At 47.8% G+C, this 27,598-nt stretch overlaps 1 protein-coding gene across 3 annotated transcripts in view; it reads right to left on the bottom strand.

The window, feature by feature from the left end:
• Positions 1 to 13,187: 13,187 nt before the first annotated feature.
• The window catches only part of CAPRIN1 (cell cycle associated protein 1), an 86,196-nt gene continuing 71,785 nt past the window's right edge, over positions 13,188 to 27,598 (bottom strand). For 2 of the 3 annotated variants that reach the window (XM_068260148.1, XM_068260147.1), the window contains exon 19: positions 13,188 to 14,012. In XM_068260148.1, coding sequence (XP_068116249.1) covers positions 13,948 to 14,012 — 65 coding nt within the window. In that variant the 3' untranslated portion in view covers positions 13,188 to 13,947. The remainder of the gene's footprint in view (positions 14,013 to 27,598) is intronic. The other variant, XM_068260149.1, reaches the window with a different exon arrangement.

Here is a 27,598-nt window from a genome sequence, read left to right as displayed (position 1 = left end):
GAGGGTGCCGCTCAGGCCCTGCTGGGCCGATTTACTTAATTTTTTTTTTTTGCTGGACGCAGCTAGCACTTTGCTAGCTGCGCCAGCACCCCGATTGCCGCCGCCGCGCGCCCGATCGCCGCTATCCGGTGCGGCGCGCGCCCCCCCCCCCCCAGACCCCGAGCGCTGCCTGGCCAATCAGTGCCAGGCAGCGCCGAGGGGTGGATCGGGTCTCCCAATGACGTCCCGACGTCGCTGACGTCGGTGACATCATCCCGCCCCGTCGCCATGGCGACGGGGGAAGCCCTCCAGGAAATCCCGTTCTTTGAACGGGATTTCCTGATCGGTGATCGCCGGAGGCGATCGAAGCGGGCGGGGGGATGCCGCTGAGCGGCGGCTATCATGTAGCGAGCCCTCGGCTCGCTACATGATAAAAAAAAAAAAAATTCAAAAAACTGCTGCGCTTCCCCCTGGCGGTATTTTTCATACCGCCAAGGGGGTTAAACAATACCAGTTGCCTGACAGTCCTGCTGATCTATGTGGCTGAATCACACACCTGCAACAAGCATGCAGCTAATCTTTTTAGATCTGACAAAATTGGTTTGCTAAAATCAAACTAGGATGCAAACCTAAGACCCACATATGATGGCTTCACTTCAGTGATGTCACATGGTCACAGCTGGGTCACATATCAGCTGAGTTTGCATTCTGACATTGGCTATCATTCATGAACAGGCTGTCGGTAAAGAGAATCTGTGCGGGAAAACACAGCTGGCGGTGTTTTAGACTTCTGGGTGGGCATTCATAAAGATGTATCCGTGTGCGGAAGCAGTGCGGAGATTCCCCGAGCTAAGCAGGCGGTAGGCAGGCGGTAGGCTTGCAGAGACACGGAAGCTGCCGAGTTGATACATTTCTCCGTGTTCCGCTCTGCTGCAGCTGCCTGGGAGGTCTGTGTGTCTCCATTCACTTACATTGTTATCGCCACATCAGAGTGAGCGGTACTTCCCGACCTCACACCGCTTGCAGTGATATTTATGAATGAACATTTTGCTACATTTGTACCGATAATCACCGCACAAGGCGGTGATTTATCACTCTGCTCGGTAGTGTCATTTTTCCATGCGGAAAGAGCCTTTATGAATGCTGACTTTGCCGAGTGGTCGGTAAAGTCAGCTGTTTTAAGCATTTCCGCATGCGGAAATGCTTTATGAATGATAGCCAATGTCAGAAACACCTGATCTGCTGCATGCTTGCTCAGGGCCTATAGCTAAAGCATTCGAGGCAGAGGATCAGCAGGACAGCCAGTTGTCTTTTAAAGGATACCTGAAGTGACATGATGAGATAGACATGTGTTGTACAGTGCCTAACACACAAATAACTAGGCTGTGTTGCTTTTTCTCTCTCTCTCTGCCTGAAAGAGTTAAATATCAGGTATGTAAGTGGCTGACTCAGTCCTGACTCAGACAGGAAGTGACTACAGTGCGACCCTCACTGATAAGACATTCCCCTTTTTATCTCTTTCCTGCTCTCAGAAGCCATTTTCTGCAAGGAGAGGGTTTTATAGTTGGAATGTCTTATCAGTGAGGGTCACACTGTAGTCACTTCCTATCTGAGTCAGGACTGAGTCAGCCACTTACATACCTGATATTTAACTCTTTCAGGCAGAGAAAGTAAAAAAAGGAACACAGCCTAGTTATCTGTGTGCTAGGCACTGTACATACACATGTCTATCTCATCAGGTCACATGTCACTTCGGGTATCCTTTAAAGGATGGGAATAAATACATTCTTCCATGGAAAACTATATTTACACAGATCTGTACAGGAGTCCCGAAAGAGGGACAAATGAGGGAGAAAGAGGAACAGAGGCATTGGGTCGCCTAAGAGGGACTGTCCCACTGAAAAAGTTATATCATCCCTGTTTGGGAACCAAATCCCTCTGTCCCACTTTCCCAGGGCCGTATCTATTAAGAGGCACCCGGCCGGTGCCATGGGCGGGTCCTTGGGGTGGGGCGGCCACCTATGGTTCATTTATTCTTTTTTTTTTCTTTTTTTGGGCGGGGGGGCATGGGGGGGAGCGGCGGAGAGCGCACCTACTGATGAGGGGAGCTCGCTCACCCCCGCCCTCCAGCAGAGTGGCAGCGGCCGGCCAGGACGTGATCCTGAACTCTGCATGCCGCCGCCTGGTCTAGTGACGTCACTAGACCAGGCGGCGGCATGCAGAGTTCAGGATCACGTCCTGGCCGGCCGCTGCCACTCTGCTGGAGGGCAGGAGCGAGTCGGGAAAAGCCCGGGAGACAAGCGAAGGAGCCGCTGGCAACTGCAGCCCAGCTACCCAGCCAGGACCCAGCTCGCCCAGCCAGGTAGGTACCCAGCCAGCCCGCTGCCCAGCCAGGTACCCAGCCAGCCCGCTGCCCAGCCAGGGACCCAGCCAGCCCACTGCCCAGCCAGGGACCCAGCCAGCCCGCATGCCCAGCCAGGTACCCAGCCAGCCCACTGCCCAGCCAGGTACCCAGCCAGCCCGCATGCCCAGCCAGGTACCCAGCCAGCCCGCATGCCCAGCCAGGTACCCAGCCAGCCCGCATGCCCAGCCAGGTACCCAGCCAGCCCGCATGCCCAGCCAGGTACCCAGCCAGCCCGCATGCCCAGCCAGGTACCCAGCCAGCCCGCTGCCCAGCCAGGTACCCAGCCAGCCCGCATGCCCAGCCAGCCGCATGCCCAGCCAGGTACCCAGCCAGCCCGCTGCCCAGCCAGGTACCCAGCCAGCCCGCATGCCCAGCCAGGTACCCAGCCAGCCCGCATGCCCGGCCAGGTACCCAGCCAGCCCGCTGCCCGGCCAGGTACCCAGCCAGCCCGCATGCCCAGCCAGGTACCCAGCCAGCCCGCATGCCCAGCCAGGTACCCAGCCAGCCCGCTGCCCAGCCAGGTACCCAGCCAGCTCGCATGCCCAGCCAGGTACCCAGCCAGCCCGCATGCCCAGCCAGGTACCCAGCCAGCCCGCATGCCCAGCCAGGTACCCAGCCAGCCCGCATGCCCAGCCAGGTACCCAGCCAGCCCGCATGCCCAGCCAGGTACCCAGCCAGCCCACTGCCCGCATGCCCACTGCCTGCATGCCCAGCCAGCCCACTGCCTGCATGCCCAGCCAGGTACCCAGCCAGCCCACTGCCCGCATGCCCAGCCAGGTATCCAGCCAGCCAGCATGCCCAGCCAGGTACCCAGCCAGCCCACTGCCAGCTTGCCCAGCCAGCCCACTCACCCAGCCAGGTACCAAGCCAGTCCACTGCCCGCTCGCCCAGCCAGGTACCCAGCCAACCCACTGCCCGCCCGCCCGCCCAGCCAAGTACCCAGCCCACTGCCCGCTCGCTTAGCCAGGCAGTGGCTGGAAAGTGTAATGGTTAAGGGCTCTGTCTCTGACACAGGAGACCTGTGTTCAAATCTCGGCTCTGCCTGTTCAGTAAGCCAGCACCTATTCAGTAAGGAGTTTCTTGGGCAAGTCTCCTTAACACTGCTACTGCCTACTGAGTGCGCTCTAGTGGCTGCCTCGCAAGTGCTTTGAGTCCGACAGGAGAAAGGCGCTATACAAATACTGCAATTAATTACTCAGCCAGCCCACTGCTTGCTCACCCAGCTACCCAGCCAGCCCACTACCTGCTCACCCAGCCAGGTACTCAGCCAGTCCACTGGTGTTATGCTGCCCACTGTGTGATTTACTGCTAAAATGTTGCACTCATTGTGATTATTTTCTGGTGAAATGTTGCCCACATTGCGATTATTTTCTGGTGAAATGTTGCCCACATTGCGATTATTCTTTGCTGAAATGTTGCACTCATTGCGATTATTTTCTGGTGAAATGTTGCCCACATTGCGATTTTCTGGTGAAATGTTGCCCACATTGCGATTATTCTTTGCTGAAATGTTGCACTCGTGATTATTCTCTGCTGAAATGCTGCACACATTGCAATTATTTTATGGTGAAACGCTGCCCCATTATGATTATTTGGCACCTATGGGGGGGGGGGGGGGGCATCCAAATTCTCGCAAGGGGGCCCAGTGATTTCTAGTTACGCCCCTGACTACTACCTAAACTGGGGATACCTATAGACCTGGATATCTATACTGGGGACACCTATAGTATGTCTACATGTGGACACCTATAGACCTGGCTACTGTACTTATACTAATTATTTATATAGTGCCAACATATTACACAGCGCTGTACAGAGTATGTATTGTTTTGTCACATAACTGTCCCACAGAGGGGCTCACAATCTAATCCCTACCATAGTCATATGTCTATGTATGTATCGTAGTCTAGGGCCAATTTTTAGGGGAAGCCAATTAACATTATACATATCTGTATCATATGTTGTTGGGATGTGGGAGGAAACCAGAGTGTCTTAAGGAAACCCACACAGACAAAGGGAGAACATACAAACTCCTTGCAGATGTTGACCTGGCTAGGATTCGAACCAGGAACCCAGCGCTGCAAGGCGAGAGTGCTAACCACTACGCCATCATGCTGCCATACTACTGTACTATATTGTACTTACATCTTCAGCAGTACTTCACGGAGTACGTAGTCATGTCACTGACTATCCTCTGAGGAGCTTACAATCTAATCCTCCCATAGTCTAATGTCCTACCATATTATTATGTATTTATATAACACTGGCATATTCTGCAGCACTTTGCAGAGAACAGTCATGTTACTGACTTTTCTCAGGGGAGCTCACACTCTAATACCTACCACTATTTTGTGCGAGAGAACACTGGCTAATGTGTGTGTGCGTCCTGTTTGACCACTGTGAGCAATGGAATTCTCCGTCCTCCATCTTGAAAATGGCCATTACCCCATAACAGCTTTCTGGCCAGCACACTGTTAAACTGTAACATCGCCCACTTGAGCGATAGGGAAACATGGACACATCAGTTCTCCTCTCAGCTGTAACTGACAGCAACTGATATATATCTGACAGCAACTGGTATATTTCAGTTCTGACAAAATGTTGTCAGATCTGGAAGGGATTATCGTCAGAAGAAAATGGTGAGCTTCTGAGAGGAACTGATGGCAAAGTAACTATGTAATGTTCATTTGAAGTTACCTCTTGTGTTTATTTTCAATAATTTTACTCAGTACAGGTTCTCTTTAAGGTCACTTTACTCATACCCAGGGAGAAACCATGGCCCCACTGACTTTGGGCTACACTCTTACTAGGATATTTTAATTGGCCACACCCACTGTGTTATGGACACACCCACTGCATTCTGTGGCCACGCCCATTATTCGCCACGGCGCCAACGTTCTCCTGGGGGGGTGCCGTAGGTTTGGGGTGCCTAGGGGAGCCCAAACCCTAAATACAGCCCTGCACTTTCCTCCTCATGTGTCCCTCTTTCATGAATAGATCTATGCAAATATATGTGAACCTTCTTACTGCAAATACATGACAGTATGGGGTGTCCTGACACCTTAAAGGAAACATCAGGCTAAAAAACATAAAATCAGCTTTACTCACCTGGGGCTTTTTCCAGCCCCTTGCAGCCGATCCACGCTGGCCTGCTCCGCTCTCCGTCACCGTCCCAGGCTCCCTGCACGGTGCAGAGGCCGACCCCGAGGTACTGTAGTATGTATATATACATACATACTATATACATACTATATACATAACGGCGCTTCACGCAGGCGCAGTAAGGACGACCTCGAGGTCAGCCTGAACAGCGTGCGGGGACTGGGAGCCCCGGACGGCGGTGGAGAGCGGAGCAATCAGCGTGCGACAGTCGGCTGCAAGGGGCTGAAAAAAGTCCCAGGTGAGTAAAGCTGATTTTACATTTTTTTTTTAGCCTGATGTTTCCTTTAAAGCATAGTTTCTCAACGTGTGGTACGCGTACCCCAGGGGGTACTTCTGAGGGCTCCAGGGGGTACTCGGGCTTGATATACTTAACCAAGAATAACAAATTTAGAGTTTTAGAAAATTATAATTCTTATTTAAACAAAGCCAAGTTAGTATTTTAGCTAATTATAAGCAATAGTAAAAGCTTGGAAATGGTTTAAAACCAATTATAATGTACTACGATTAAATATATATTTGTCAAGGGGTACGTGTGATAATGTTTACTATGCTAGGGGGTACTTCGTGAGTACAGGGTTTTAAAAGGGGTACATACCAATAAAATGTTGAGAAACCCTGCTTTAAAGGATACCAGAGAGGGCATGTGACATAATGAGATAGACATGGGTATGTACAGTGCCGAGTACACAAATAACTATACTGTTACTTTTTTTTTTCTTCCTCTGCCTGAAAGAGTTAAATATCAGGTATGTAAGTGGCTGACTCAGTCATGACTCAGACAGGAAGTGACTACAGTGTGACCCACACTGATAAGAAATTCCAACTATAAAACACTTTCCTAGTAGAAAATGGCTTCCGAGAGCAGGAAAGAGATAAAAAGGCTCAATAGTTCATAGATGTTAGCTCTGGCACACTTCAATGAATGTGTCATTGAGCAAAAACAATAAAACAGTTAAAACTTAAATAGTAGATTTAAACATAAAGTAAAACTGTGGAAAATCTTAAAAAGTCACTTTTAGGAGAAGGAAGATAGATACAATCGTTTATTTCCACCTCAGGTGTCCTTTAAAAAAAGAACAGAGACAATGGGAGCCCAAATAGCTCAATACGTAAGGATCAAACGATGTAATATTATGATTGAAAAATACAAAGGTGGGTTGCATGAGGGGCAACTGGTAGCAGGTGGCGATTTTGAACCTGACTCCACTTGGGATGTCTGACTGGACAGGATGTGGTCGCTCTCTTGAAGAAAAGAAAAAAAAACATTTGCCTGCACGCTGGTAGGACCAATGTGGTGTAAAGAAAGTACCCCTCCAAGATGGAAAGTTTGGGGGTATATACAGGGATATTTAAAATTGGTAAAAAAAAAAACACTCTAACTGAAAAGGGGAGGTGGCTTGCCTCGACAACAACAGTCACATAGGTCAACAAAATGTATTAGCACAGGTAACGTTTCATTGGTCTGAGCCCTGAAGGTGCATCTTTAACCTTCCTGGCGGTAAGCCTGAGCTGAGCTCGGGCTATGCCGTGCAGGAAGATATCTCAGCCTCTGGTGGGGCGATTTGCCCCATTTAAATTGCTGTACGCGCAGCTAGCACTTTGCTAGCCGCGCGTACAGCTTGATCGATCGCCGCACGCAGTGGCGCAAGAGGGCCCCCCCCCTCCGCCAGAGCCCTGCGCTGCCCGGACCAATGAGTTCCAGGCAGCGCTATGGGCTAGTGTTGTCCGGATCATGAACGATTCGGATCTTTGATCCGAATCTCTTTTGTGAGTCGAATCATCCGAATCATCAAAATGAGTGATTCGGATCGCAAAGGGGGCAGGGCCAGGAGCGACACGCCCCCTCCCCCCTCTAAGCTGGCAGCGGGGTCCTGGAAGCAGAGCAGAGATGGATCACTCTGTTGAAGGGGAGGCAGCCTTGCAGGGACATGTAGATGAGAGAGGGGACATCGGTGCCATTGCCAGATATGTGTAGAGCACACATACTGGCTGCAATGTGCTGCTCATTATAGGCTGGCTGTTCCGTAGTTGTGCTCAGTGAACAAATTGGAATCTTTTGGCTCAGCTCTTTGCAGGCAGCGTGGGATTGCTGTGCAATATGATCCTCCTGCACTGCTCCAAACAGCTGCACACTTCTGGGAATGCTTTCTTTCACTGTGCGACGTTTGCATTCAAAATATACAGATGAGCATATAGGTGAAATATATGTAAAGCATATGATTGCAGCATGTGGGTATTGTGTGCAAGCAAACATTTCTGCTCTCTGCTCGTCCCTCCGCCCTTCTCTGTCCACTCCCTGCCCTGTGTCCATCTTCTCCCCTTCTCTGTGTGTCCACCCCCCTCCCCTTCTCTGCCCACCGCAGGGAAAGACCTGTCCTGCTAGTCATCTCACCCCGAATGCTTCCGTTGTAAAATAATCCGAGATTCGGATCAAAGATCCGGATCTTTTCAATGATCCGATTCAAATCATCCAGATCATTGAAAAGATCCAAACTTCTTCGCATCTCTACTATGGGCTGGATCGGAGGCGTCTGACGTCAGGACGACGGCTGACGTCCATGACGTCATTCCAATCATCGCCATGGCGACAGGAGAAGCCAAACAGGGGAACGCGTTATGTACGTGTTCCCGTTTGCTATTGATGCCGGCGACGATCGCACTAAAGGGACACATGCGCCCTCTAGTGGTGTTTCATGTAGCTACCACTCTGGTAGCTTTACATGAAACCAAAAAAAAGAAAAAGAAAAAAAAAGAAGGATTTCTGCCTATCTGGCAGAAAAATTTAACCGCCAGGAGGGTTAAAAGACTTTACAACGCAACGTCCTAAAGTGAAGCGAGCTGAATTTTCTTATTTCCTCCGAATAGTGCAATTCCTCTTTTCCCTGCTGTTTCCTCCCTTCTATAACCTCCCTAATGACTGATTGTTACTGACAGCTCCAGGCTGGAGACACCAAACATCTCACTGGTGATACCGACTTACCGCAGGTTCTATTCTGTGTGAATTGATGTATATTGAGGTAATTATCACGTGTATGGGGATTACTCTGCTCTACTTTGTCATGCAGGTCGGCAGTTACTGGTAAAAGTTACAGAGATTCTTCGTCCACCACTGGACATGTATGTGATGACCGCAGCAATGCCTCTGGGTGGATGCAGCACCCGGGATGTGGCCAGAAGGGGTGCAGTGTGCCTATGGGCAGATCTTTATTCATGATGGTCAATGAGATGTATATAGTTCTGAGTTAACCTCCTGGGCGATAATCCCGAGCTGAACTCGGGGTAAGCTGCCGCGGAGGATTTCTCAGGCCCTGGTGGGCCAATTTGCATAATTTTTTTTTGTTACACGCAGCTAGCACTTTGCTAGCTGCGTGTATATACTGATCGCCACCGCTCCGATTCGCCGCTACCTGCCGTGCCGCCCCCCCACCCCGTGCGCAGCCTGGCCAATCAGTGCCAGGCAGTGCTGAGGGGTGGATCGGGACTCCCTCTGACGTCACGTCGTTGATGTCACCCCGATCGTCACCATGGCGACGGGGGAAGCCAAACAGGAAATCCCGGTCTGAACGGGATTTCCTGTTTGCTCTGATCGCTGGAGGCAATCGGAAGGGGTGGGGGGATGCCGCTGCACAGCGGCTATCATGTAGCTAGCGCTAGCTACATGATTAAAAAAAAAAAAAGTGCTGTGCCACCCCCTTGCGATATTATTGTATCGCCCAGGAGGTTAAAAGACTCCTAAGGTGAGAGTGATATGGAAGCTGCCCTATTCATTTCCTTTTACACAATGCTTTTTTTTTTTTTTTTTTTTTTTACGGAACAGGGAGAAATTGGCAGCACTGCCAATTTTTCCGTTCCCTAAAAAAAAAAATGTGTAAACCATTTTATGGCCAGCTGTGCCCCCAGGTTCACACTGTTTTTTTTGTTAGAGGTTAGGGTCTCTTCCATGAGGATACCTCAATGTGGTGGAAGAGTCTAGTACGGAACACTGAGCGCAAACTGTTTTTGGAAGCTAACGTCCTCCATTTTGGTGCATCTGTTTTGAATGCAAGTTGTGTAACCTGCCTATAATCAGGCTCTGCACATCCATGCTGCTGGTCAATCAGATGCAGCCTGTCTTAGGATGAGCTGCCTCCTCCTCCTGCTATAAACAATGCAGATTGCCTGGCTGCCCTGCTGATCCTCTGCCTCTAATAGTTAGCCACAGCCCCTGAACAAGCATGTAGATCAGCTGCTCTGACTGAAGTCAGACTGCATTAGCTGCATGCTTGTTTCTGATGTTATTCAGCCACTACTGCAGCCAAATAGACCAGCAGAATTGCCAGGAAACTGGTATTGATTAAAAGGAAATAAATATGGCAGCCTCCATATCCCTCTAACTTCAGGTGTCCTTTGATGTCACAACTTGCAGCAGTGTGACATGGAACAGGCGCTTGTGTGGATGCCAGACACCAGAGCAGGCCAGCAGTCATGTGGGGGGAGGGGACGTCGGTCGTCGCAATATTGAATGCAGTTACCGCCACGGAGCCGATCGATTCCTTGAGAGATTTTTTTCCACCATTCCCAATCGATCAATTCAACCGATTTAAAAATCGATCAAAAGACTGATCAGACAACCATGTTATGGCATCGTTTCTCTTCTCAAATCAGGTGGCCGATCGGGTTGCAATATCGAGTGATGTATGGGCACCTTGTGTGGACACCTGCAAGGACAGACACACTTAAGGGACACCTGAACTGACCACATGCACTATCGGGTTCTAATGCTTACAGGTACACTTGTAAATAGAGATGATACATATGTGAGACATATTAGGACCCCACAATACATGTTGTGTAGTTATCAATTTTGGGGTCAGTTCAGTGTTGCTTATCCTTTGATACAGAATCCCCAGAAAGCTCAGGGTGACCCAGAACCACCAGGAGAGTATAAGGGGCTAAAAGAGACCAGAAGGACCTCTTATTGAACAGCAACGTGAAGTATTCTGTAGAGCTGGTCCAAACCCTCTCCCATAGAGCCACATCAATTCCTGCCATGCACTGAGGAGGACCAAAAGTCTGAAACAGGCTGTCTGCATGTTGGTTGATGTGGCTCTGTAACATGTATAAGCTATAGGCTCACTATACACCAGCGGTTCTGGATGCTAGCCTGGCTAGCTGCAAAGAGAGCATTTGCATATTCTGCAGTGCATTGTGGGTAACCACAGATGTTCACTTAAAGCTGAATTATTGCAAACACTTTCTGTTTTAAGAATGCAAAATTATATTCAGTGCTTATCCTTTAATGCTAAATGTAATTTGTGCATCACCATTCTATTCACATACATGACAGCTAAATCAAGAAAAACACACTTCTTACAAAAGGTTTTTATTTACCTTCTTTCAAAATGATTAAAACTTAACATTGCAGGACTACTTGATTCCTTCATAGACATTTATGGCAGTGTGAGCAGTAAACCTGATGTCTTTACAGCAAATCTATAGCAGCCCTGCTAATTCCAACATGGATCAACCAACAGGCAGGGGGTGGAGCTGAAATCTGAAGAAACAGCCAACATGGATCAACCAACAGGTGGGCAGGGGAGCTGGTAATCTGACAAAACAACCAACATGGATCCACCAACAGGCAGGGGGTGGAGCTGAAATCTGAAGAAACAGCCAACATGGATCAACCAACAGACGGGGTGGAGCTGGAAATCTGACGAAACAACCAACATGGATAAACCAACAGGCAGGGGGTGGAGCTGAAATCTGAAGAAACAGCTAACATGGATCAACCAACAGGTGGGCAGGGGAGCTGGTAATCTGACGAAACAGCCAACATGGATCAACCAACAGGCAGGGGGTGGAGCTGAAATCTGAAGAAACAGCCAACATGGATCAACCAACAGGTGGGCAGGGGAGCTGGTAATCTGACGAAACAGCCAACATGGATCAACCAACAGGCAGGGGGTGGAGCTGAAATCTGAAGAAACAGCCAACATGGATCAACCAACAGACAGGGGGTGGAGCTGGAAATCTGACGAAACAACCAACATGGATCCACTAACAGCCAATATGGATCTACCAACAGGCAGGGAGGAGCTGGAAATCTGCAGAGGAAAAAGCCAACATGGATCTACCAACAGGCAATATAAATTTACTAACAGGAAGGGGGTGCTGGTGATCTGATGAAACCGGCAGGGGGGGGGGGGGGGGTAGCGGTTGATCTGAATAAACAACCAGCATGGATCCACCAACAGGCAGGGGGGAGCTGTGAATCTTAATTACCGGCCAACATGGATCCACCAACATGCGGGGGGGGGGGGGGGGGGGGGGGGGAGCTGTTGATCTGAATAAACAGCCAGCATGGAACCACCAACAGGCAGCGGGGAGCTGTTGATCTGAATAAACAGTCAACATGGATCCACCAACAGGCAGGGGGGAGCTCTAAATCTGAATAGGCAGCCATCAGATGGAAATCTGCAGACCAAACAGCCAACATGGGTCTACCTACCAACAGGCGGTTAACTTGCAGGTCTGCCTGTCCAGCCAATTCTGGAACAAGCGACAGGTGAGGAACAGGTCACCTGGTGGACCAAACGAACTAGAACATCCTTCAAACGATACTAGAGATGGTCTGAGACACAAAAATTCAGCCATCATGTCTTAAAACCGATTGTACTAACCTGCTGCACTGCGCATCACGCACTCACAGCCCTAACTTAGCTAGCGAACCCATCGCCCAGCTTTACGCCCCAAATGGTCATATTTCCAAGGCAGAAATTAGAGCAACACTGCGCCACTGCAAAGGAGGAACACGCAGTTGCAGAGGTTTCTGCAAATCCAGTTAAAGAGAACCCGAGGTGGGTTTGAAGAATATTATCTGCATACAGAGGCTGGATCTGCCTATACAGCCCAGCCTCTGTTGCTATCCCAAACCCCCCTAAGGTCCCCCTGCACTCTGCAATCCCTCATAAATCACAGCCACTCTGCTGACAAACAGCTTGTCAGAGCTGGCTGTGTTTATCTCTATAGTGTCAGTCTGCTGCTCTCCCCGCCTCCTGCAGAACTCCAGTCCCTGCCTGCATCCCTTCCCTCCCTGCTGATTGGAGGGAAGGGATGGGGGCAGGGACCGGAGCTATGCAGGAGGCGGGGGAGCAGCTGAGACTGACATTACAGATGTAAACACAGCCTCACAGCACGGCTGTGATTTATGAGGGATTGCAGAGTGCAGGGGGACCTTAGTGGGGTTTGGGATAGCAACAGAGGCTGGACTGTATAGGCAGATCCAGCCTCTGTATGCAGATAACATTCTTTAAACACACCTCGGGTTCTCTTTAAAGGGAACTTAAAGAAAATCTATAACCAATAAAAAGCTCCCCTGGGGGATACTCACCTCGGGTGGGGGAAACCTCCGGATCCTATCGAGGCTCCTCCATCCTCCTGTGTCTCACGGCGGCAGTGATAAAGCTCCCAGAACGGCGGGGATGTAAATATTTACCTTCCCGGCTCCAGCGCAGGCGCAGTATCAGCTCTCCGCTCGGAGATAGGCGGAAATAGCCGATTGCTGTCGGTCCGCTCTACTGCACAGGCGCAAGTCTCCTGCACCTACGTAGTTGAGAAGACCCGACAGAGATCGGCTATTTCCACCTATTTCCAAGCAGAGAGCCGCAACTGCGCCCCCGCTGGAGCCAGGGAAGGTCAATACTGCACAGCCTGACAAAAAGTGTGGGCTGTGCGTTCCGGGGGCTGCAGTGAGACCACCGTGGGACAGAGGAGGATGGGGGAAGCCTCAATAGGATCCAGAGGCTTCTCCCTACCAAGGTGAGTACCCCCCAGGGGAAACCATTTTTTGTTACAGAGTCTCTTTAAAAAAACAAAATCAACCAGATACTTTCCTAAAGAGAGGGAAGGCTCTTGATCCTATTGAGACTTCCCGAGATCCCCGCATTCCAGCGCTGGCTCCCCCCGGTAGCATTCTCCGACCAACTGGTCAAATACTGCTCTGTGCCGCTGAAGGAGGCTTGAGAAGTCTTTGGGAGCCCAAGTGCCCTGCAGACAGGCAGCTCCATACTGCGCACTCGCAAGCACGCTCTCCCACCATGCGCAGTATTAAGCCGCCCCTATTCAGCAGCACTCAGACTCCCAAAGCTTCCCACCGCGGGGGATTCAAACGGGAAGCCAGCGCTTAACAAGGGGAGCGGGAAGGCTGTATATTACCCAGAGCCTTCCCCTCTGCATAGGTAAGTGCATATTTTTTTCTTAAGTTCACATTAGTTTTGAAGATTAAAAGCTGAAAATCGCAATCTCATGTTAAACCAGCAAACTATAAGCAGTCCCCTCGTGATAAGATTCTCTGGCGAGGGGGGGGAAAGAACAGACAAATGAAAACTTGGTAACTTGGTAAGGGTCACTCTAACGGGTTTTCAATTGAATTCTTGACCGTTCAGTTGTGGCAGATCTCGATTCGGTCTCGGGAACCCTCCGCGACCTAAAAAAGAAAAAAAAATGAAATGAGACTTCAAAAAAAAAATAAATATATATATACCGTATTTTTCGGACTATAAGACGCTCCGGACTATAAGACGCACCTAGGTTTAGAGGGCAAAAACCAGGAAAAAAAAAAAAATACTAAATCTAGGTGCATCCATAGTCCAGGAGTGTATTATAGACCTTTCTCCCCAAGATGTACCTTTCTAAGTTACACTTCCCAGCTACACTAACCCCTGCTGCCCCCACCAACTATACTATATTACATCACAAATCACTAACCCCTGATACCTTCCCCACCTCCCCCCTCAGCTACTCTGCACTATACTACACAAACCCCTGCTCCCCCCTCCCCAACTACACTAACCACTACAATGACCTTTCACATCTCACCAGCCTGGATGACATCTTCACAAAGTAGTCACGTGTGGGTATTCATGCTGTAAATTATTCTGACATCTGGAGTGGGGAGACAGCAGCAGCAACACGATCCAAAGTCCTTCTGAGCGGCAAAGCAGCAGCCACTGTGTAACATGGCAGTACAGTACTTGTCCTGGCCGGGCCGCCCCCTCTCAGCGCATTAGCCTTGTATCAGCGCCATGGAAAGTGCTTGTGAGCGGCATAGCGGCAGCCGTAGTGAAGAACGCGTCCTGGCCGGCCCTCTCCGTTCAGCAGCCCTGTATCAGCGCCATCCAGAGTGCTTGTGAGCGGCATAGCGGCAGCCGCTGTGATGTCCGGGGATGCTGCACGTGGTTGTGATCCTCATGTCAGTGCGAACCTGGCAGCGATGCGCGGCTTCGGCCGCTATGGCAACAGTGTCCACACAGGCTTCCGTATTGCCCTGTTTACTGGCGCCTTCTCATGACGTCATGAGAGGGCACCAGGGCAATACGGAAGCCTGTGTGGACACTGTTGCCATAGCGGCCGAAGCCGCGCAACGCTGCCAGGTTCGCGCTGACATGAGGATCAAAACCACGTGCAGCATCCCCGGACATCACAGCGGCTGCCGCTATGCCGCTCACAAGCACTCTGGATGGCGCTGATACAGGGCTGCTGAACGGAGAGGGGCCGGCCAGGACGCGTTCTTCACTACGGCTGCCGCTATGCCGCTCACAAGCACTTTCCATGGCGCTGATACAAGGCTAATGCGCTGAGAGGGGGCGGCCCGGCCAGGACAAGTACTGTACTGCCATGTTACACAGTGGCTGCTGCTATGCCGCTCAGAAGGACTTTGGATCGCGCTGCTGCTGCTTTCTCCCCACCGCAGACGTCATTACATTGATTTACATGACAAAAGAAACAAGCACCAGAACGGTAAGCTGGCACATTCGGACTATAAGACGCACCCACTTTTTCTCCCTACTTTTGGGGGACAAAAAGTGCGTCTTATAGTCCGAAAAATACGGTGTATATATATATATATATATATATATATATATATATATATATATATATATATATATATATATATATATATTTATTTATATACCGTAATATATATATATATATATATATATATATATATATTTATATTAGGAAGGTCATTTGGCTTCTTAATCATAACCTATGCCCATTTATCAAGAAGTTTTACAGCTTGAATCTGCTGGCAAGTGGAGGGCGGTGTTCAGAGCACAAGGAACCCTGGTCTCTGTGGCTCTGCCAACCAGCGCTTAAAGTGAACCAGAGACGAAGCACCCTTGTGTATTTTACCATATATATCAGTAAGAACATTAGAGAAAACACTTACCATGCTCTCTGTTTCATCCTCACTGCTAAAAGTGTCTGTTATCAGCTGTGATAAGAATCCCGGACTGAGCATTCAGTCTGGCTTTGCAGGGAATAATTATAGCTGAGTCATTACAGCACAGCCACAAGGGGGCAGGCTTGGGCTTGAAAAGACACCAGAGAAGACAGACTCCGCTATAATCTTTCCGTAGCAAAGCTAGACTGAGTGCTCAGTCGGGGATTCTTATCAGAGGTGATAACAGTCAGATTAAACAGAGAACAATGAAACAAAGAGCAGATTAGGTGTTTACTGTCATGTTCCCACTGATTTATAAGGTAAAATACGAGAAGGTGCTTCATCTCTGGTTCTCTTTATCATTAAGCCACAGCTTGGTATGCATTATGGAATGCAGACTCTGCCGTAAAGAAAACTTGCTGTCCCATTCAGGTCTAAGAACAGTCACATGATCAAATGAGCAGCCAGAGGAAGTGGCGTAGGAAAGAAAAACAGAAAGCAAATTGATCATTTTCAGAAATATCACAACCTCATTCCTCATCCACAAAATGATTGGCACAGGCTGCAGATATTAACCGCTTTCAAACCACGGTAATTGATATCTATGCCCTGTTTGGGACCGGTTATCCCTGCCAGGGCGTAGATTTCAATTACAGCACCCACCGCTCTCCGTCGCTGCAGCCCACAAGCTCTGCTGTCAGTGTGGCAGCAGAGTTACGTAAGCCGGTCAGGAGCAGTTTTCATTGGCTCCTGACACTGTGATCACTGTGATTGGCTCACAGTGATCACAGGGTCAGGAGCCAATGAAAACTGCTCCTGACCCGCTCAGTATGGACAGCAGAGTGAACGGGCTGCAGCGATGGGAGAGCGAAGCAAACAGCGAGAGACTGGTCCGTGTGGCGTGATGTCGGTAAGCCCAGTTTTTTTTTTTTTTTTTTTTACCAAGACGTCTCCCGGTATATTTTTAAGAAATAAAAATGCATGTAAAAACACATCCTCTGCATCTCCATTGAAATACATTACAGTGGGAAGCGAAAGTTTGGACAACCTTGTTAATCGTCATAATTTTCCTGTATAAATCGTTGGTTGTTACAATAAAAAATGTCAGTTAAATATATCATATAGGAGACACACACAGTGATATTTGAGAAGTGAAATTAAGTTTATTCCATTTACAGAAAGTGCGCAATAATGGTTTAAACAAAATTAGGCAGGTGCATAAATTTGGGCACCACAAAACAGAAATGAAATCAATATTTAGTAGATCCTCCTTTTACAGAAATTACAGCCTCTAAACCCCTTTCCTGTAGGCTCCAATGAGAGTCTGGATTCTGGTTGAAGGTATTTTGGACCATTCCTCTTTACAAAACATCTCTAGTTCATTCAGGTTTGATGGCTTCCGAGCATGGACAGCTCTCTAACTCACACCACAGATTTTCAGTTATATTCAGGTCTGGGGACTAAGATGGCCATTCCAGAATGTTGTACTTGTTCCTCTGCATAAATGCCTTAGTGGATTTTGAGCAGTGTTTAGAGTGGTTGTCTTGTTGAAAGATCCAGCCTGGGCGCAGATTCAGCTTTGTCACCGATTCCTGGACATTGGTCTCCAGAATCTGCTGATACTGAGTGGATTCCATGTGTCCCTCAACTTTGACAAGATTCCCAGTCCCTGCACTGGCCACACAGCCCCTCAGCATGATGGAACCACCACCATATTTTACTGTAGGTAGCAGATGTTTTTCTTGGAATGCGGTGTTCTTTTTCCTCCATGCATAACGCCCCTTGTGATGCCCAAATAACTCAATTTTAGTTTCATCAGTCCACAGCCCCTTATTCCAAAATGAAGCTGGCTTGTCCAGATGAGCTTTAGCGTACCTCAAGCAGCTCTGTTTGTGCTGTGGGCGGAGAAAATGATTCCTCTGCATACAGAATCTCCTTGAGTAAAGTGCGCTGAATGGTTGAACGATGCACAGTGACTCCATCTGCAGCAAGATGATGTTGTAGGTCTTTGGCGCTGGTCTGCGGGCTGAATGACTGTTTTTTCTTGCTCTGCCACTTCGAGCCTGAACTTGAACTGAGCCTGTGCTCTTTCATTTCCTCAATATGTTGCTAACTGTGGAAACAGACTTTCATTATGGGCAAGGACACGCGTTTTCTGCAGCGCTAGCGATTCTGCCTAGTGTGCTCCTAGTATTCAGGTCAATGTGGCTAAACCCTTCAGCACATAACAAGCGGTCTTATTTCTTTTGCAAATAGGGAGGTTAACATTTTTATTGTTTTTTTTGGAACAATACAGATAAGAGCAGGTAGCATAGTGGTTAACACTCTTGCCTTGCAGCTCTGGGTCCCTGGTTCATATCTCAGCCAGGGCCCTATCAGCATGGAAGTTATTACTGTATGTTCTTCTCATGCCTATGGTTTCCACTGGGCACTCCAGTTTCCTCCCACATCCCCAAAACATACAGATAAGTTAATTGGCTTCCCCCCAAACTGGCCCTAGACTATGATACATGCACTACACAATACATACATAGACATAGGACTATGGTAAGGACTAGATTGTGAGCTCTTCTGAGGGACATGTAAAGATGTACTATAACCAAGGATTGAGCTTAATTCCGAGGAAGCTGCTCCTTTTTTTAAGTGTGTGGCCTCTGTGCCCAATACGGAGGTGAAAACCCTCCCACAGTGTGATGTCATAACCATGGTCCTGACAATTTGCTATCTGTGAACCTCGAATTGTGGGACATAATGGCTGCTTACAACTGCCAAGCAACCAGCATCTTCCTCCTCTGTGCATAGAACTCTAAAGAGTAACTGTCAGGCTGCAAAAGCTAATTTAAACCTCTATTCTCCTGTGTTAAAACAGTTTAGAAGGAAGCCAAAAAGGCAATACTGAAGGTAAAAATCTCTCTTACTTTGATGTTTGCTGAACAGCAGGGCTCGTTATTCCCAAGCTCCTAAGGAGGCCGGCAGGACGCATAACAGATACTGCAAAGCATTCTGGGGCTGCTTCTCCCCACTGCACTACCTTGGGTCCTCCTCCTTCATTTCCCTATCCTGCACTAAGGCTGCTTTCACAGTGAGACGTTACAGGCTCATGTTACAGCAGCTTGTAACAGCAGCCTAATTCACAGCACTGAAAAATCACAGGGCACATGTTCCGTTAGAGTATACTGCATGAGTCCGCTATTGTTCCTAGCCACATGGCTAATTAATATTCACTGCACAGTAGTGTTGTCCATTACGATCTTTTTTGTGAGTGGAATCATCAGGAAGCAGGGAGGACATGACCACACAATTGGCTTCATAGGAGACAGACAAACATGGAACCTGCCATTAGCTGTCAGGAGCATCATTCTCTACAAATACTACATAAAAATTCTGTAAAATCCAAACGTGGACAGTGAAATGCATATGTAATGTAAGTACAGCCAATATTTAGCTACTGATATGTTTTTTTCTCTGAGACCCTATACCTAACAGCTCCTCTTAAGTAAACGAACATTCCGTACAGATGACCTGGCAGAACTAAGTATGTCACCACCAGTGATACATTTCAGAATGTAAATCAGGGAGAGGAAAGATTTTACATTGGCAAACACTGACTAAATCTATAAATGAATATTGTAAACAATAAGCAAACGCATTCATTACTTCATTTTCACTACAGTTCATCTTTAAAGGGACACTTAAGTCAAACAAAAAAAATGAGTTTTACTCACCTAGGGCTTCCAATAGCCCCCTGCAGCTGTCCGGTGCCCTCGCCGTCTCCCTCCGTTCCTCCTGGCCCCGCCAGCAGTCACTTCCTGTTTCGGTGACAGGAGCTGACAGGCTGGGGACGCGAGTGATTCTCCGCGTTCCTGGCCACAATAGCGCCATCTATGCTGCTATAGCATATATCATATACCATATAGCAGCATAGAGGGTGCTAATGTGTCTGGGAACGCGAAGAATCACTCGCGTCCCCAGCCTGTCAGCTCCTGTCACCGAAACAGGAAGTGGCTGCAGGCGGGGCCAGGAGGAACGGAGGGAGACGGCGAGGGCACCGGACAGCTGCAGGGGGCTATTGGAAGCCCTAGGTGAGTAAAACTCATTTTTTTGGTTTGACTTAAGTGTCCCTTTAAGTGACAAGATAATATACTCTGTACAGCTCTATGGAAGTTGGCGCTCTAAAAATACTAAATTTCTAGTAGGAGAGATCTGATAAAATGAATTTTGATTTACAATTCAGAGTTTTGTGTCTTCCAGGAAAAGCAAAATTCTAAAGAAATCACAGCAGAGGTTGTTCTTCCTGCGTCAGCTGAAAAAATTTGGCATACCACGGGAACTGCTGATCAGCTTCTATACTGCAACCATTGAATCCATCCTTTGTTTTTCAATCATTGTCTGGTACGCTGGCGCGACGGCCAGGGACAGGTATAAGCTGCAGAGAGTAATCACTGATGCGGAGAGAATCATCGGATCTCCACTGCCAGCTCTCAATCTCCTCCACGCTGCTAGGATGAAGACAAGGGCCACCAGGATCTCTCTCGATCCCTCCCACCCTGGCAGTCGCTACTTTGATCTTCTCCCGTCGGGTCGCCGCTATAGAACTATCCCATCCAAAACCACCAGGCGCAGGAACTCCTTCTTCCATCAAGCGGTCCGGATGCTAAACTAGGGAAGTACTCACTTCAGGTCTGAGCCTCACTCCAGCCGGGACATTAAGGCCACGCAGCCAGGTCTCCAATACCTACTGAACTTAATGACTCTACGCAGGCCTCCCAGGCCACGCAGCCAGCTTTATCGACACTTTTTATAAACTCTTTGATCTTAATGACTGTACGCAGGCCTCCCAGGCCTGCTCACACTGTAGATATTGTCTATATACTTTTGTACACTTGTAATGACTTGTCACATCTGCCTGTGTTTATGTTTGCCTGTTTTTGAACTTGCCTATGCCATGTGAACCACAAATAATTCCGAGTACGACTCCCATCGCACTTGGCGAATAAAACTGATTCTGAAAAAATCAGTTTCTTGCAGAAAAGAGTTGCAGAATCTGAGCAGGATAAATCTTGTACCCGGGAGGAGGAAACCGCTGAAGGTAGAACAGAAGACAGCAGCAGTGTATAACATTCAGAACACCCAACACACACACCCAACACACACACACCTACACACACACACACACACACACACCTACACACACACACACACACCACACATCACACACACCTACACACACCTACACACACACACACGGGTGGCATGAAAAAGTAGCCGGGTGGGGTGAGATGAGAAAATGCTGGGCAGGTGCTTCTCTGCACAACTCTGTTTACAACAGAGGAGGAGATGAGCCGATGACTGCCGGGTGCTCACCAAAACTAGAGCCTGGGGAGAACACTGCATAATACACACACCAACTAAAACAGCTAGCAGTCACTAAGACACGGTCATCAAAAAATAAAGTCAGAAGAATTACCGCATTCTAGGTTTAAAGTGGCAATGCAGCAGAAAAAAAAGAACTTATATAATGAATTATATATCTAGTATGGATAGATGAAGAACATTAGTAGCAAAGAAGAGAGTCATTTTTATTGTCATATAGCTTTTTTTTTTTTTTATAACAATGCATCATTTTCTAATATTTGCAGTTTACAAATCACACTATTTTAAATGATGAAACAGAGCAGCACTAATGAAGCTTTGAACTTCCTGTCAGAAAAACCTTAAACAAGAAACGGTGAGAGGCAGGTTGAGATGAGTGCTTCAGAAAACAGCACTGTAACAAGCTTGGTCGGAGAGCTCAGAGAAGCTCTTTTGCATAGATAACTGAAGTTTAAATCTTCATGTACTGGAAACAATATAAAACTCATATCTGTGCTAATAATGTTCTACTTCATAGCTGTACTACACATATAAATTATATCTGTTTATTTTCGCTTCAGATTCCCATTAAGACTTTTTTTCAAAATTCACTAAGATTTTCACCCATGCAGTAATAGTTCGGTAACTTACCAATAAACTGCATGACCATTCACTAAGATTTTTAGAGCATGTGATATACCTATACCTTAGGGAAGCCTCAGTCACAGATGGGGTGTCAGCAAAAACTTGTGATAGCCAGCTGGCTCCTGTACTCACCTCCATAGTCACCAAATCTCTAGAAGGTGTGGATTTATAAAGAGCCAACATATTACGCAGCGCTGGACATTAGTTAGGGTTACAGACAATATTTAGGGGTGACATACAGCAATAAGACAATACAGGAATACATGCAAACCAGATCACGCAGCACAGTAGGAGTACAAGGTAATGCTTAGTCAGTCACTGGAGGGGAGCATGGAGATTAGGCAAGTCAAGTTCACTCAGATCTATAGGATGGATGCACAGTAATGGAGGTGCATGATCAGGTAGGAGACACAAAGACACTGTGCTGAAGGCTTACAATCTAGAGGGAGAGGTAGGGACACAAAAGGTAGGGGACCAGAGTACAGCTGTAGGTTTAGTGCAATTGTGAGGGGTGGTAGGCCAGAGTGAAAAGGTGCGTTTTGAGGGCCTTCTTGAAGATGTTGAAGGAGGGGGCTGCCCTAATGGGTGGAGATAGGAAGTTCCATAGTGTTGGAGCAGCTCTTGAGAAGTCCTGGAGGCGTGCATGGGACTGGGTGATGCGGGAGGCGGTCAGGCGAAGTTCATTGGAGGAGCGGAGTGAGCGGCAGACGAAATGTAGGTTGGACAGGATTTGTGGACAGATTTGTAGGCCTCACACAGTATCTTCAATCTGATTCTGGACTGGATAGGAAGCCAGTGGAGGGATTCACAGAGGGGAGCCGCCCTGGTGGAGCAATGGAAGGAGTGGATAATTCTGGCTGCTGCATTCATGACAGACTGCAGTGGGGCTACTTGGGTCATAGGGAGACCAGACAGAAGGGCATTACAGTAGTCAAGGCGGGAGATTATGAGGGCATGGATGAGGAGTTTGGTGGTGGCAGAGGTCAGGAAAGGGCGGATATTGCAGATGTTACCGAGGTGGAAGTTGCAGGACTTTGTGAGGTTTTGGATGTAGGGAGTGAAGGAGAGTGCGGAGTACAGGGTGACACCCAGACAGCAGGCTTGAGAGGTAGGGCAAATGGTAGTGTGGATAACAGTGACATGCACATCTGGGAGGGTCAGGGATGGCCGGGGCGGGAATATCATACATTCCGTTTTGCCCAGGATAAGTTTCAGGAACTTCGCGGACATCCAGAAGAATATGGCCGATAGGCAGGAGGAGACCTTGTCCATGCTAGTGGTGGATGTGTCAGGGGTGTGGAGGTAGATCTGGGTGTCATCTGCATTCAGATGATAGTTAAAACCCATGGAGAAGAGAACCTTGCCAATGGAGGATGTATATAGGGAGAACAGTAGGGGGCCAAGGCCCGAGCCTTGGGGACTCCCACAGAGAGGATGCCTCATGTCTCACCACCTACAGGACTATCGCATTAAAATCCACTGATGCTAAGATCCTTGAAAGACAGGTCCTGTCACACCTGAAAGACCACAGACTTCATCGACCCACTCCTGTTTGCATACAGTTCCATTGATGATGCCATCAACATCAGCCTGGAATACATTATGGAACACCTTGAAAAAAATGGACACCTATGCAAGGATCCTCTTCCTGGACTTCAGCTCTGCCCAAACATCTTGTACGACATCGTGACTCAACTTGGAGTCCACTTCACCCTATGCAAGTGTGTTAAGGAAAGGACTCTCACACATAGAACCAAGTACAACCCTGCACACCATAGGGTATAAGCCTGGATGTAGACTAAGTGCTCAAACAATACGATGTACAACCACGCCATCAATAGTCAATCCAGTGAACAGATGTCGGCACAGAAATAAGATTTTGCATGAGGTTTATTGTGATATAGAATAGTTAATCCAACATTTCAGAACGACCATGAGCACGGTCTCCTGGCGTCTAGCGTTCTGTGGGGGCACACAGCATCATTGGAAGGGGCTACATACTAATATATAGATATAGGAAGGGTTTCTGATGCTACAACCAGGAAAATTACCACTAAAAATGTGTGAGTAATTTACTGCATTTTACTATAGGTCACTGCAGGGCCTCTAAAGTGGTCAGTGCATGGGCTGTGCATCATGGCCGCAGTTGCAAGCCACCCCATTTTCTAACTTTTAGCTATATTGTTTTGCTATTGCTTATTTATTTTCTGGTTTGACTTGATGGACGAATGTCTTTTCAACGAAAACTAAAATTTGACCACCTTGACAACAGCAAGAAAATTCAGCCCAGGCTTGTTGCATCACTTATGTCATTTATATATAGCGCTGACATCTTCTGCAGTGCTGTACAGAGTATATGGTCTTGTCACTGACTGTCCCTCAGAAGAACTCACAATCTAGTCCCTGCCATAGTCATATGTCTATGTATGTTTCGTGTTGTGCATGTATCAAAGCCTAAGGGGAGGGTAGTGTTAGTAGGTAGGGAGGAGAGGTTAGTGTTAGACATAGTATTTCATATTACTAATATTCAAATACCCGACACTCAAATTACCGAGCGCAATTTTTACATGGACACATCACTCAGATCTAAATGACAATAGTATCCAGAGCCCATGCCTGCATCCATCATACAGGCAAGGTTTCGAGAAAAAAAAAAATATGCATGGGAAATTTCAATGCACTGTTCTCCCCAAGCTCTTTTAGCTGGGCGTTACACCCAGCTAATTTTGGTGAGCACCCGTCTTTGTCATTGGCTTGTCGCCTCCTCCTCCTATACTGTAAATGGGGTTGCACCCGGCCCTGCATTCCCTAGTTGGTCTCCACCCAGGTACTTTTGTTTGGTTTTTGCAATCTTAAAATTCTAATTATCTGCTGGAACAAATATTCTACATCCTTTTCCCTGACTGCTTAAACTCCGCCCCCTCTCACAGTAACTAAAGATGATTGTCAATTAGATGCTAGCTATTTAGGCTTGCAGCAACATTTAAAGGACACCTGACCTGAGGCAAAGCTACTAAAATAAGCACAGAGGTGCGTCCATGCTGGATCTATATACCGCTGTGCGTTGTCCGTTCCTCTCCTTGTTAAACCCCCCCCCCCCCCCCCCACGGTAATCACTCCTTAAAAAAAAATCTGAAATTTGGATAAATTAAATTTCCATACAGGAAGAGGCAGGCCTTCCACAATGCTCCCTCCCACTTCCTCATCTTCTCCAACCCTTTCAGGTCCTCTGAATCAGGGGTAAAAAACACTATTGATTGGAGCCCATGGTGGGCTAGATTACCTCCTCCCGAGTGTCAATAACGGGGTAGAGGCACCCAATGCATAAAAAACAGTTCCCCATACACTGCAGGCAGATTCCTCACTGAAATCCATTGGGGGTCAGCCTTGTGAAGCCGCATCTGCCACTGCCCCCTCCCCCCCAAAATGTGAACCCCAACCCCCCCGTGCAGTATACTTTACCTGTCCATGTCCGCCGCCGGCTCCGGGGTCCTTCCATACATGCGTCCCATGTGGAGGCCGGAGAAGGGTGTGTGCGCGACATCCACATGCATGCTAGCAACCAAGTGGGGTGAGTATATAGTCAGAGCACAGAGCCAGCGGCAGACAAGGACAGGTACAATGCACTGGGCAAGAACATTTGACCTTAGGGGGAACATTGCCGGGGGTTTCAACGCTCCTCCCAATATTGACCACAACAGCCAGACATCTTGCAGCATTGTCTGATCGATACAATCAATTCCAGCCCAAATTTGGTCACATTGTCGATCGCGCATGCTCTTGGAAGCACTAATTTTCATTCGATTTGATAATCATCGAATCAGATGGTCGATCAGCCACCAAGTTGATACACTACCTCTCCTTTCTCATGCGATTTTATAGACCTTTTTTATGCACTGGCCGTCTCACTCATTGTTGACATTGTTAGGCCTCTTCAGAGGTGTTCGTTTTTTAGCTTCATTCAAAAAAAATCCGGGAAGTGCGACCAAACAGTCCCTGTACCACAGACCTGGAAAACCGAACAAGGACGGTTATTTTCCCGTACGCTCTGGCAGTAATTGCAAAGATTTGCAACCCACCTTTGTGAGGATACACAAATAGCTACATTGAATGCTGTATAAAAGCAATTCAGCACCATTGGGCTTCTGGTCTCCTACATGACCCTGGGGCACATACACACATCCAACTTAATGTACAACATGTAGCTTGTAGGCACTTTATTTGGCCTGAGGAAGTGAGCGAGTTCCCACGAAACAAGTTGCTTGCGCTTTATACTAATAAATAATTGTATATGAATTGTCGTCATTGAGGTAAGCCACCTCATTTCTCATTTTATTTTTGCTTTTAGTGTATTTTATCATTCCTGGGCACCTCTTTTCCCTCATTTTTGTGAGAATACACATATAGCTACATTAAATGATGTATAAATCAATTCGGCATCATTGGGTTTCTGGTCTCCTACATGACCCTGGGGTTTAGGCTTCATACATACATCCAACTTAAAGGGTACCAGATGTGACATAATGAGATAGACCTGTTTATGTACAGGTTCCTAGCACACAAATGACTATGCTGGGTTTCTTTTTTTTCTTTCTCTGCCTGAAAGAGTTAAATATCAGATATGTAAGTGGCTGACTCAGTCCTGACTCAGACAGGAAGTGACTACAGTGTGACCCTCACTGATAAGAAATTCAAACTATAAAACACCTTTCTAGCAGAAAATGACTTCTGAGAACAGGAAAGAGATAAAAAGGGTCACTAGTTCATACATTTTAGCTCTGGCATACTTCAATGAATGTGTCATTGAGCAAAAACAATAAGACAGTTAAAACTTAAAGTAGATTTAAACATAAAATAAAACTGTGGAATATCTTAAAAAGTGATTTTTAGGAGAAGGAAGAGAGATACAATCGTTTATTTCATTAGTTTATTTTCACCTCGGGTGTCCTTTAACGCACAACCAACTGTACAACATGACCACACACACACACACACACACACACACACACACACACACACACACACACACACACACACACACTGTACACACATTGTACACACACACACACACACACACACACACACACACACACACACACACACACACACACACACACTGTACACACACACACACACACACACACACACACACACTGTACACACTATATACACACACAACACACACACACTGTACACACTATATACACACACACACACACACACACCCACACACACACACACTACACACACACACACACTGTATACACACACACACACACTGTACACACACACACACACTACACACACACTACACACACACACACACCCAGACACACACACACACACACCCAGACACGTAACTTAGCTGTCCATTTATTATGTTGACACGTTTGTGTGTGTACCAGGGCTGTGGTGTCCGAGTCGAAGCGATTTTGAGTACCTGGAGTTGGAGTCGATGGTTTCATAAACGGAGGAGTCGGCGTTTTGGTTGAATGATTTTTCAGTACTATTCCATTAGCCGGGTGCAACTGAGCTAAGTAATGTACCGATTCATGTTTTTACTGGCCGTCTCGCTGCGGCCAAATGTATCAAAAGTGAGTTAATTTAGTTAAATTAAGCCGGCGGCAATGTAACAGATGAAGCTGCCGGCTTCGGCTCTGCCTCCTCTCCTCCCCCTGCCTCTCTCCTATAGAACACTGGCAGCCGGGGGACACGCGTGTCCCCGAGAGTCGTTAGTCGCAAGAAACAAGCAGAGCGGGGAGGCTGCAGACATTGCTTCTGCCAACACTCGCTCTGCAAGAATGAACGGCAGGGTTCCCTGCCACGACGAACGACTCTGGGGGGACACG

Source organism: Hyperolius riggenbachi, chromosome 11 (genome assembly GCF_040937935.1).
Source record: "Hyperolius riggenbachi isolate aHypRig1 chromosome 11, aHypRig1.pri, whole genome shotgun sequence".
Taxonomy (NCBI): domain Eukaryota; kingdom Metazoa; phylum Chordata; class Amphibia; order Anura; family Hyperoliidae; genus Hyperolius; species Hyperolius riggenbachi.
Note: the sequence above shows the minus strand (reverse complement) of the source record. Positions and strands in the feature narration are given on the sequence as shown.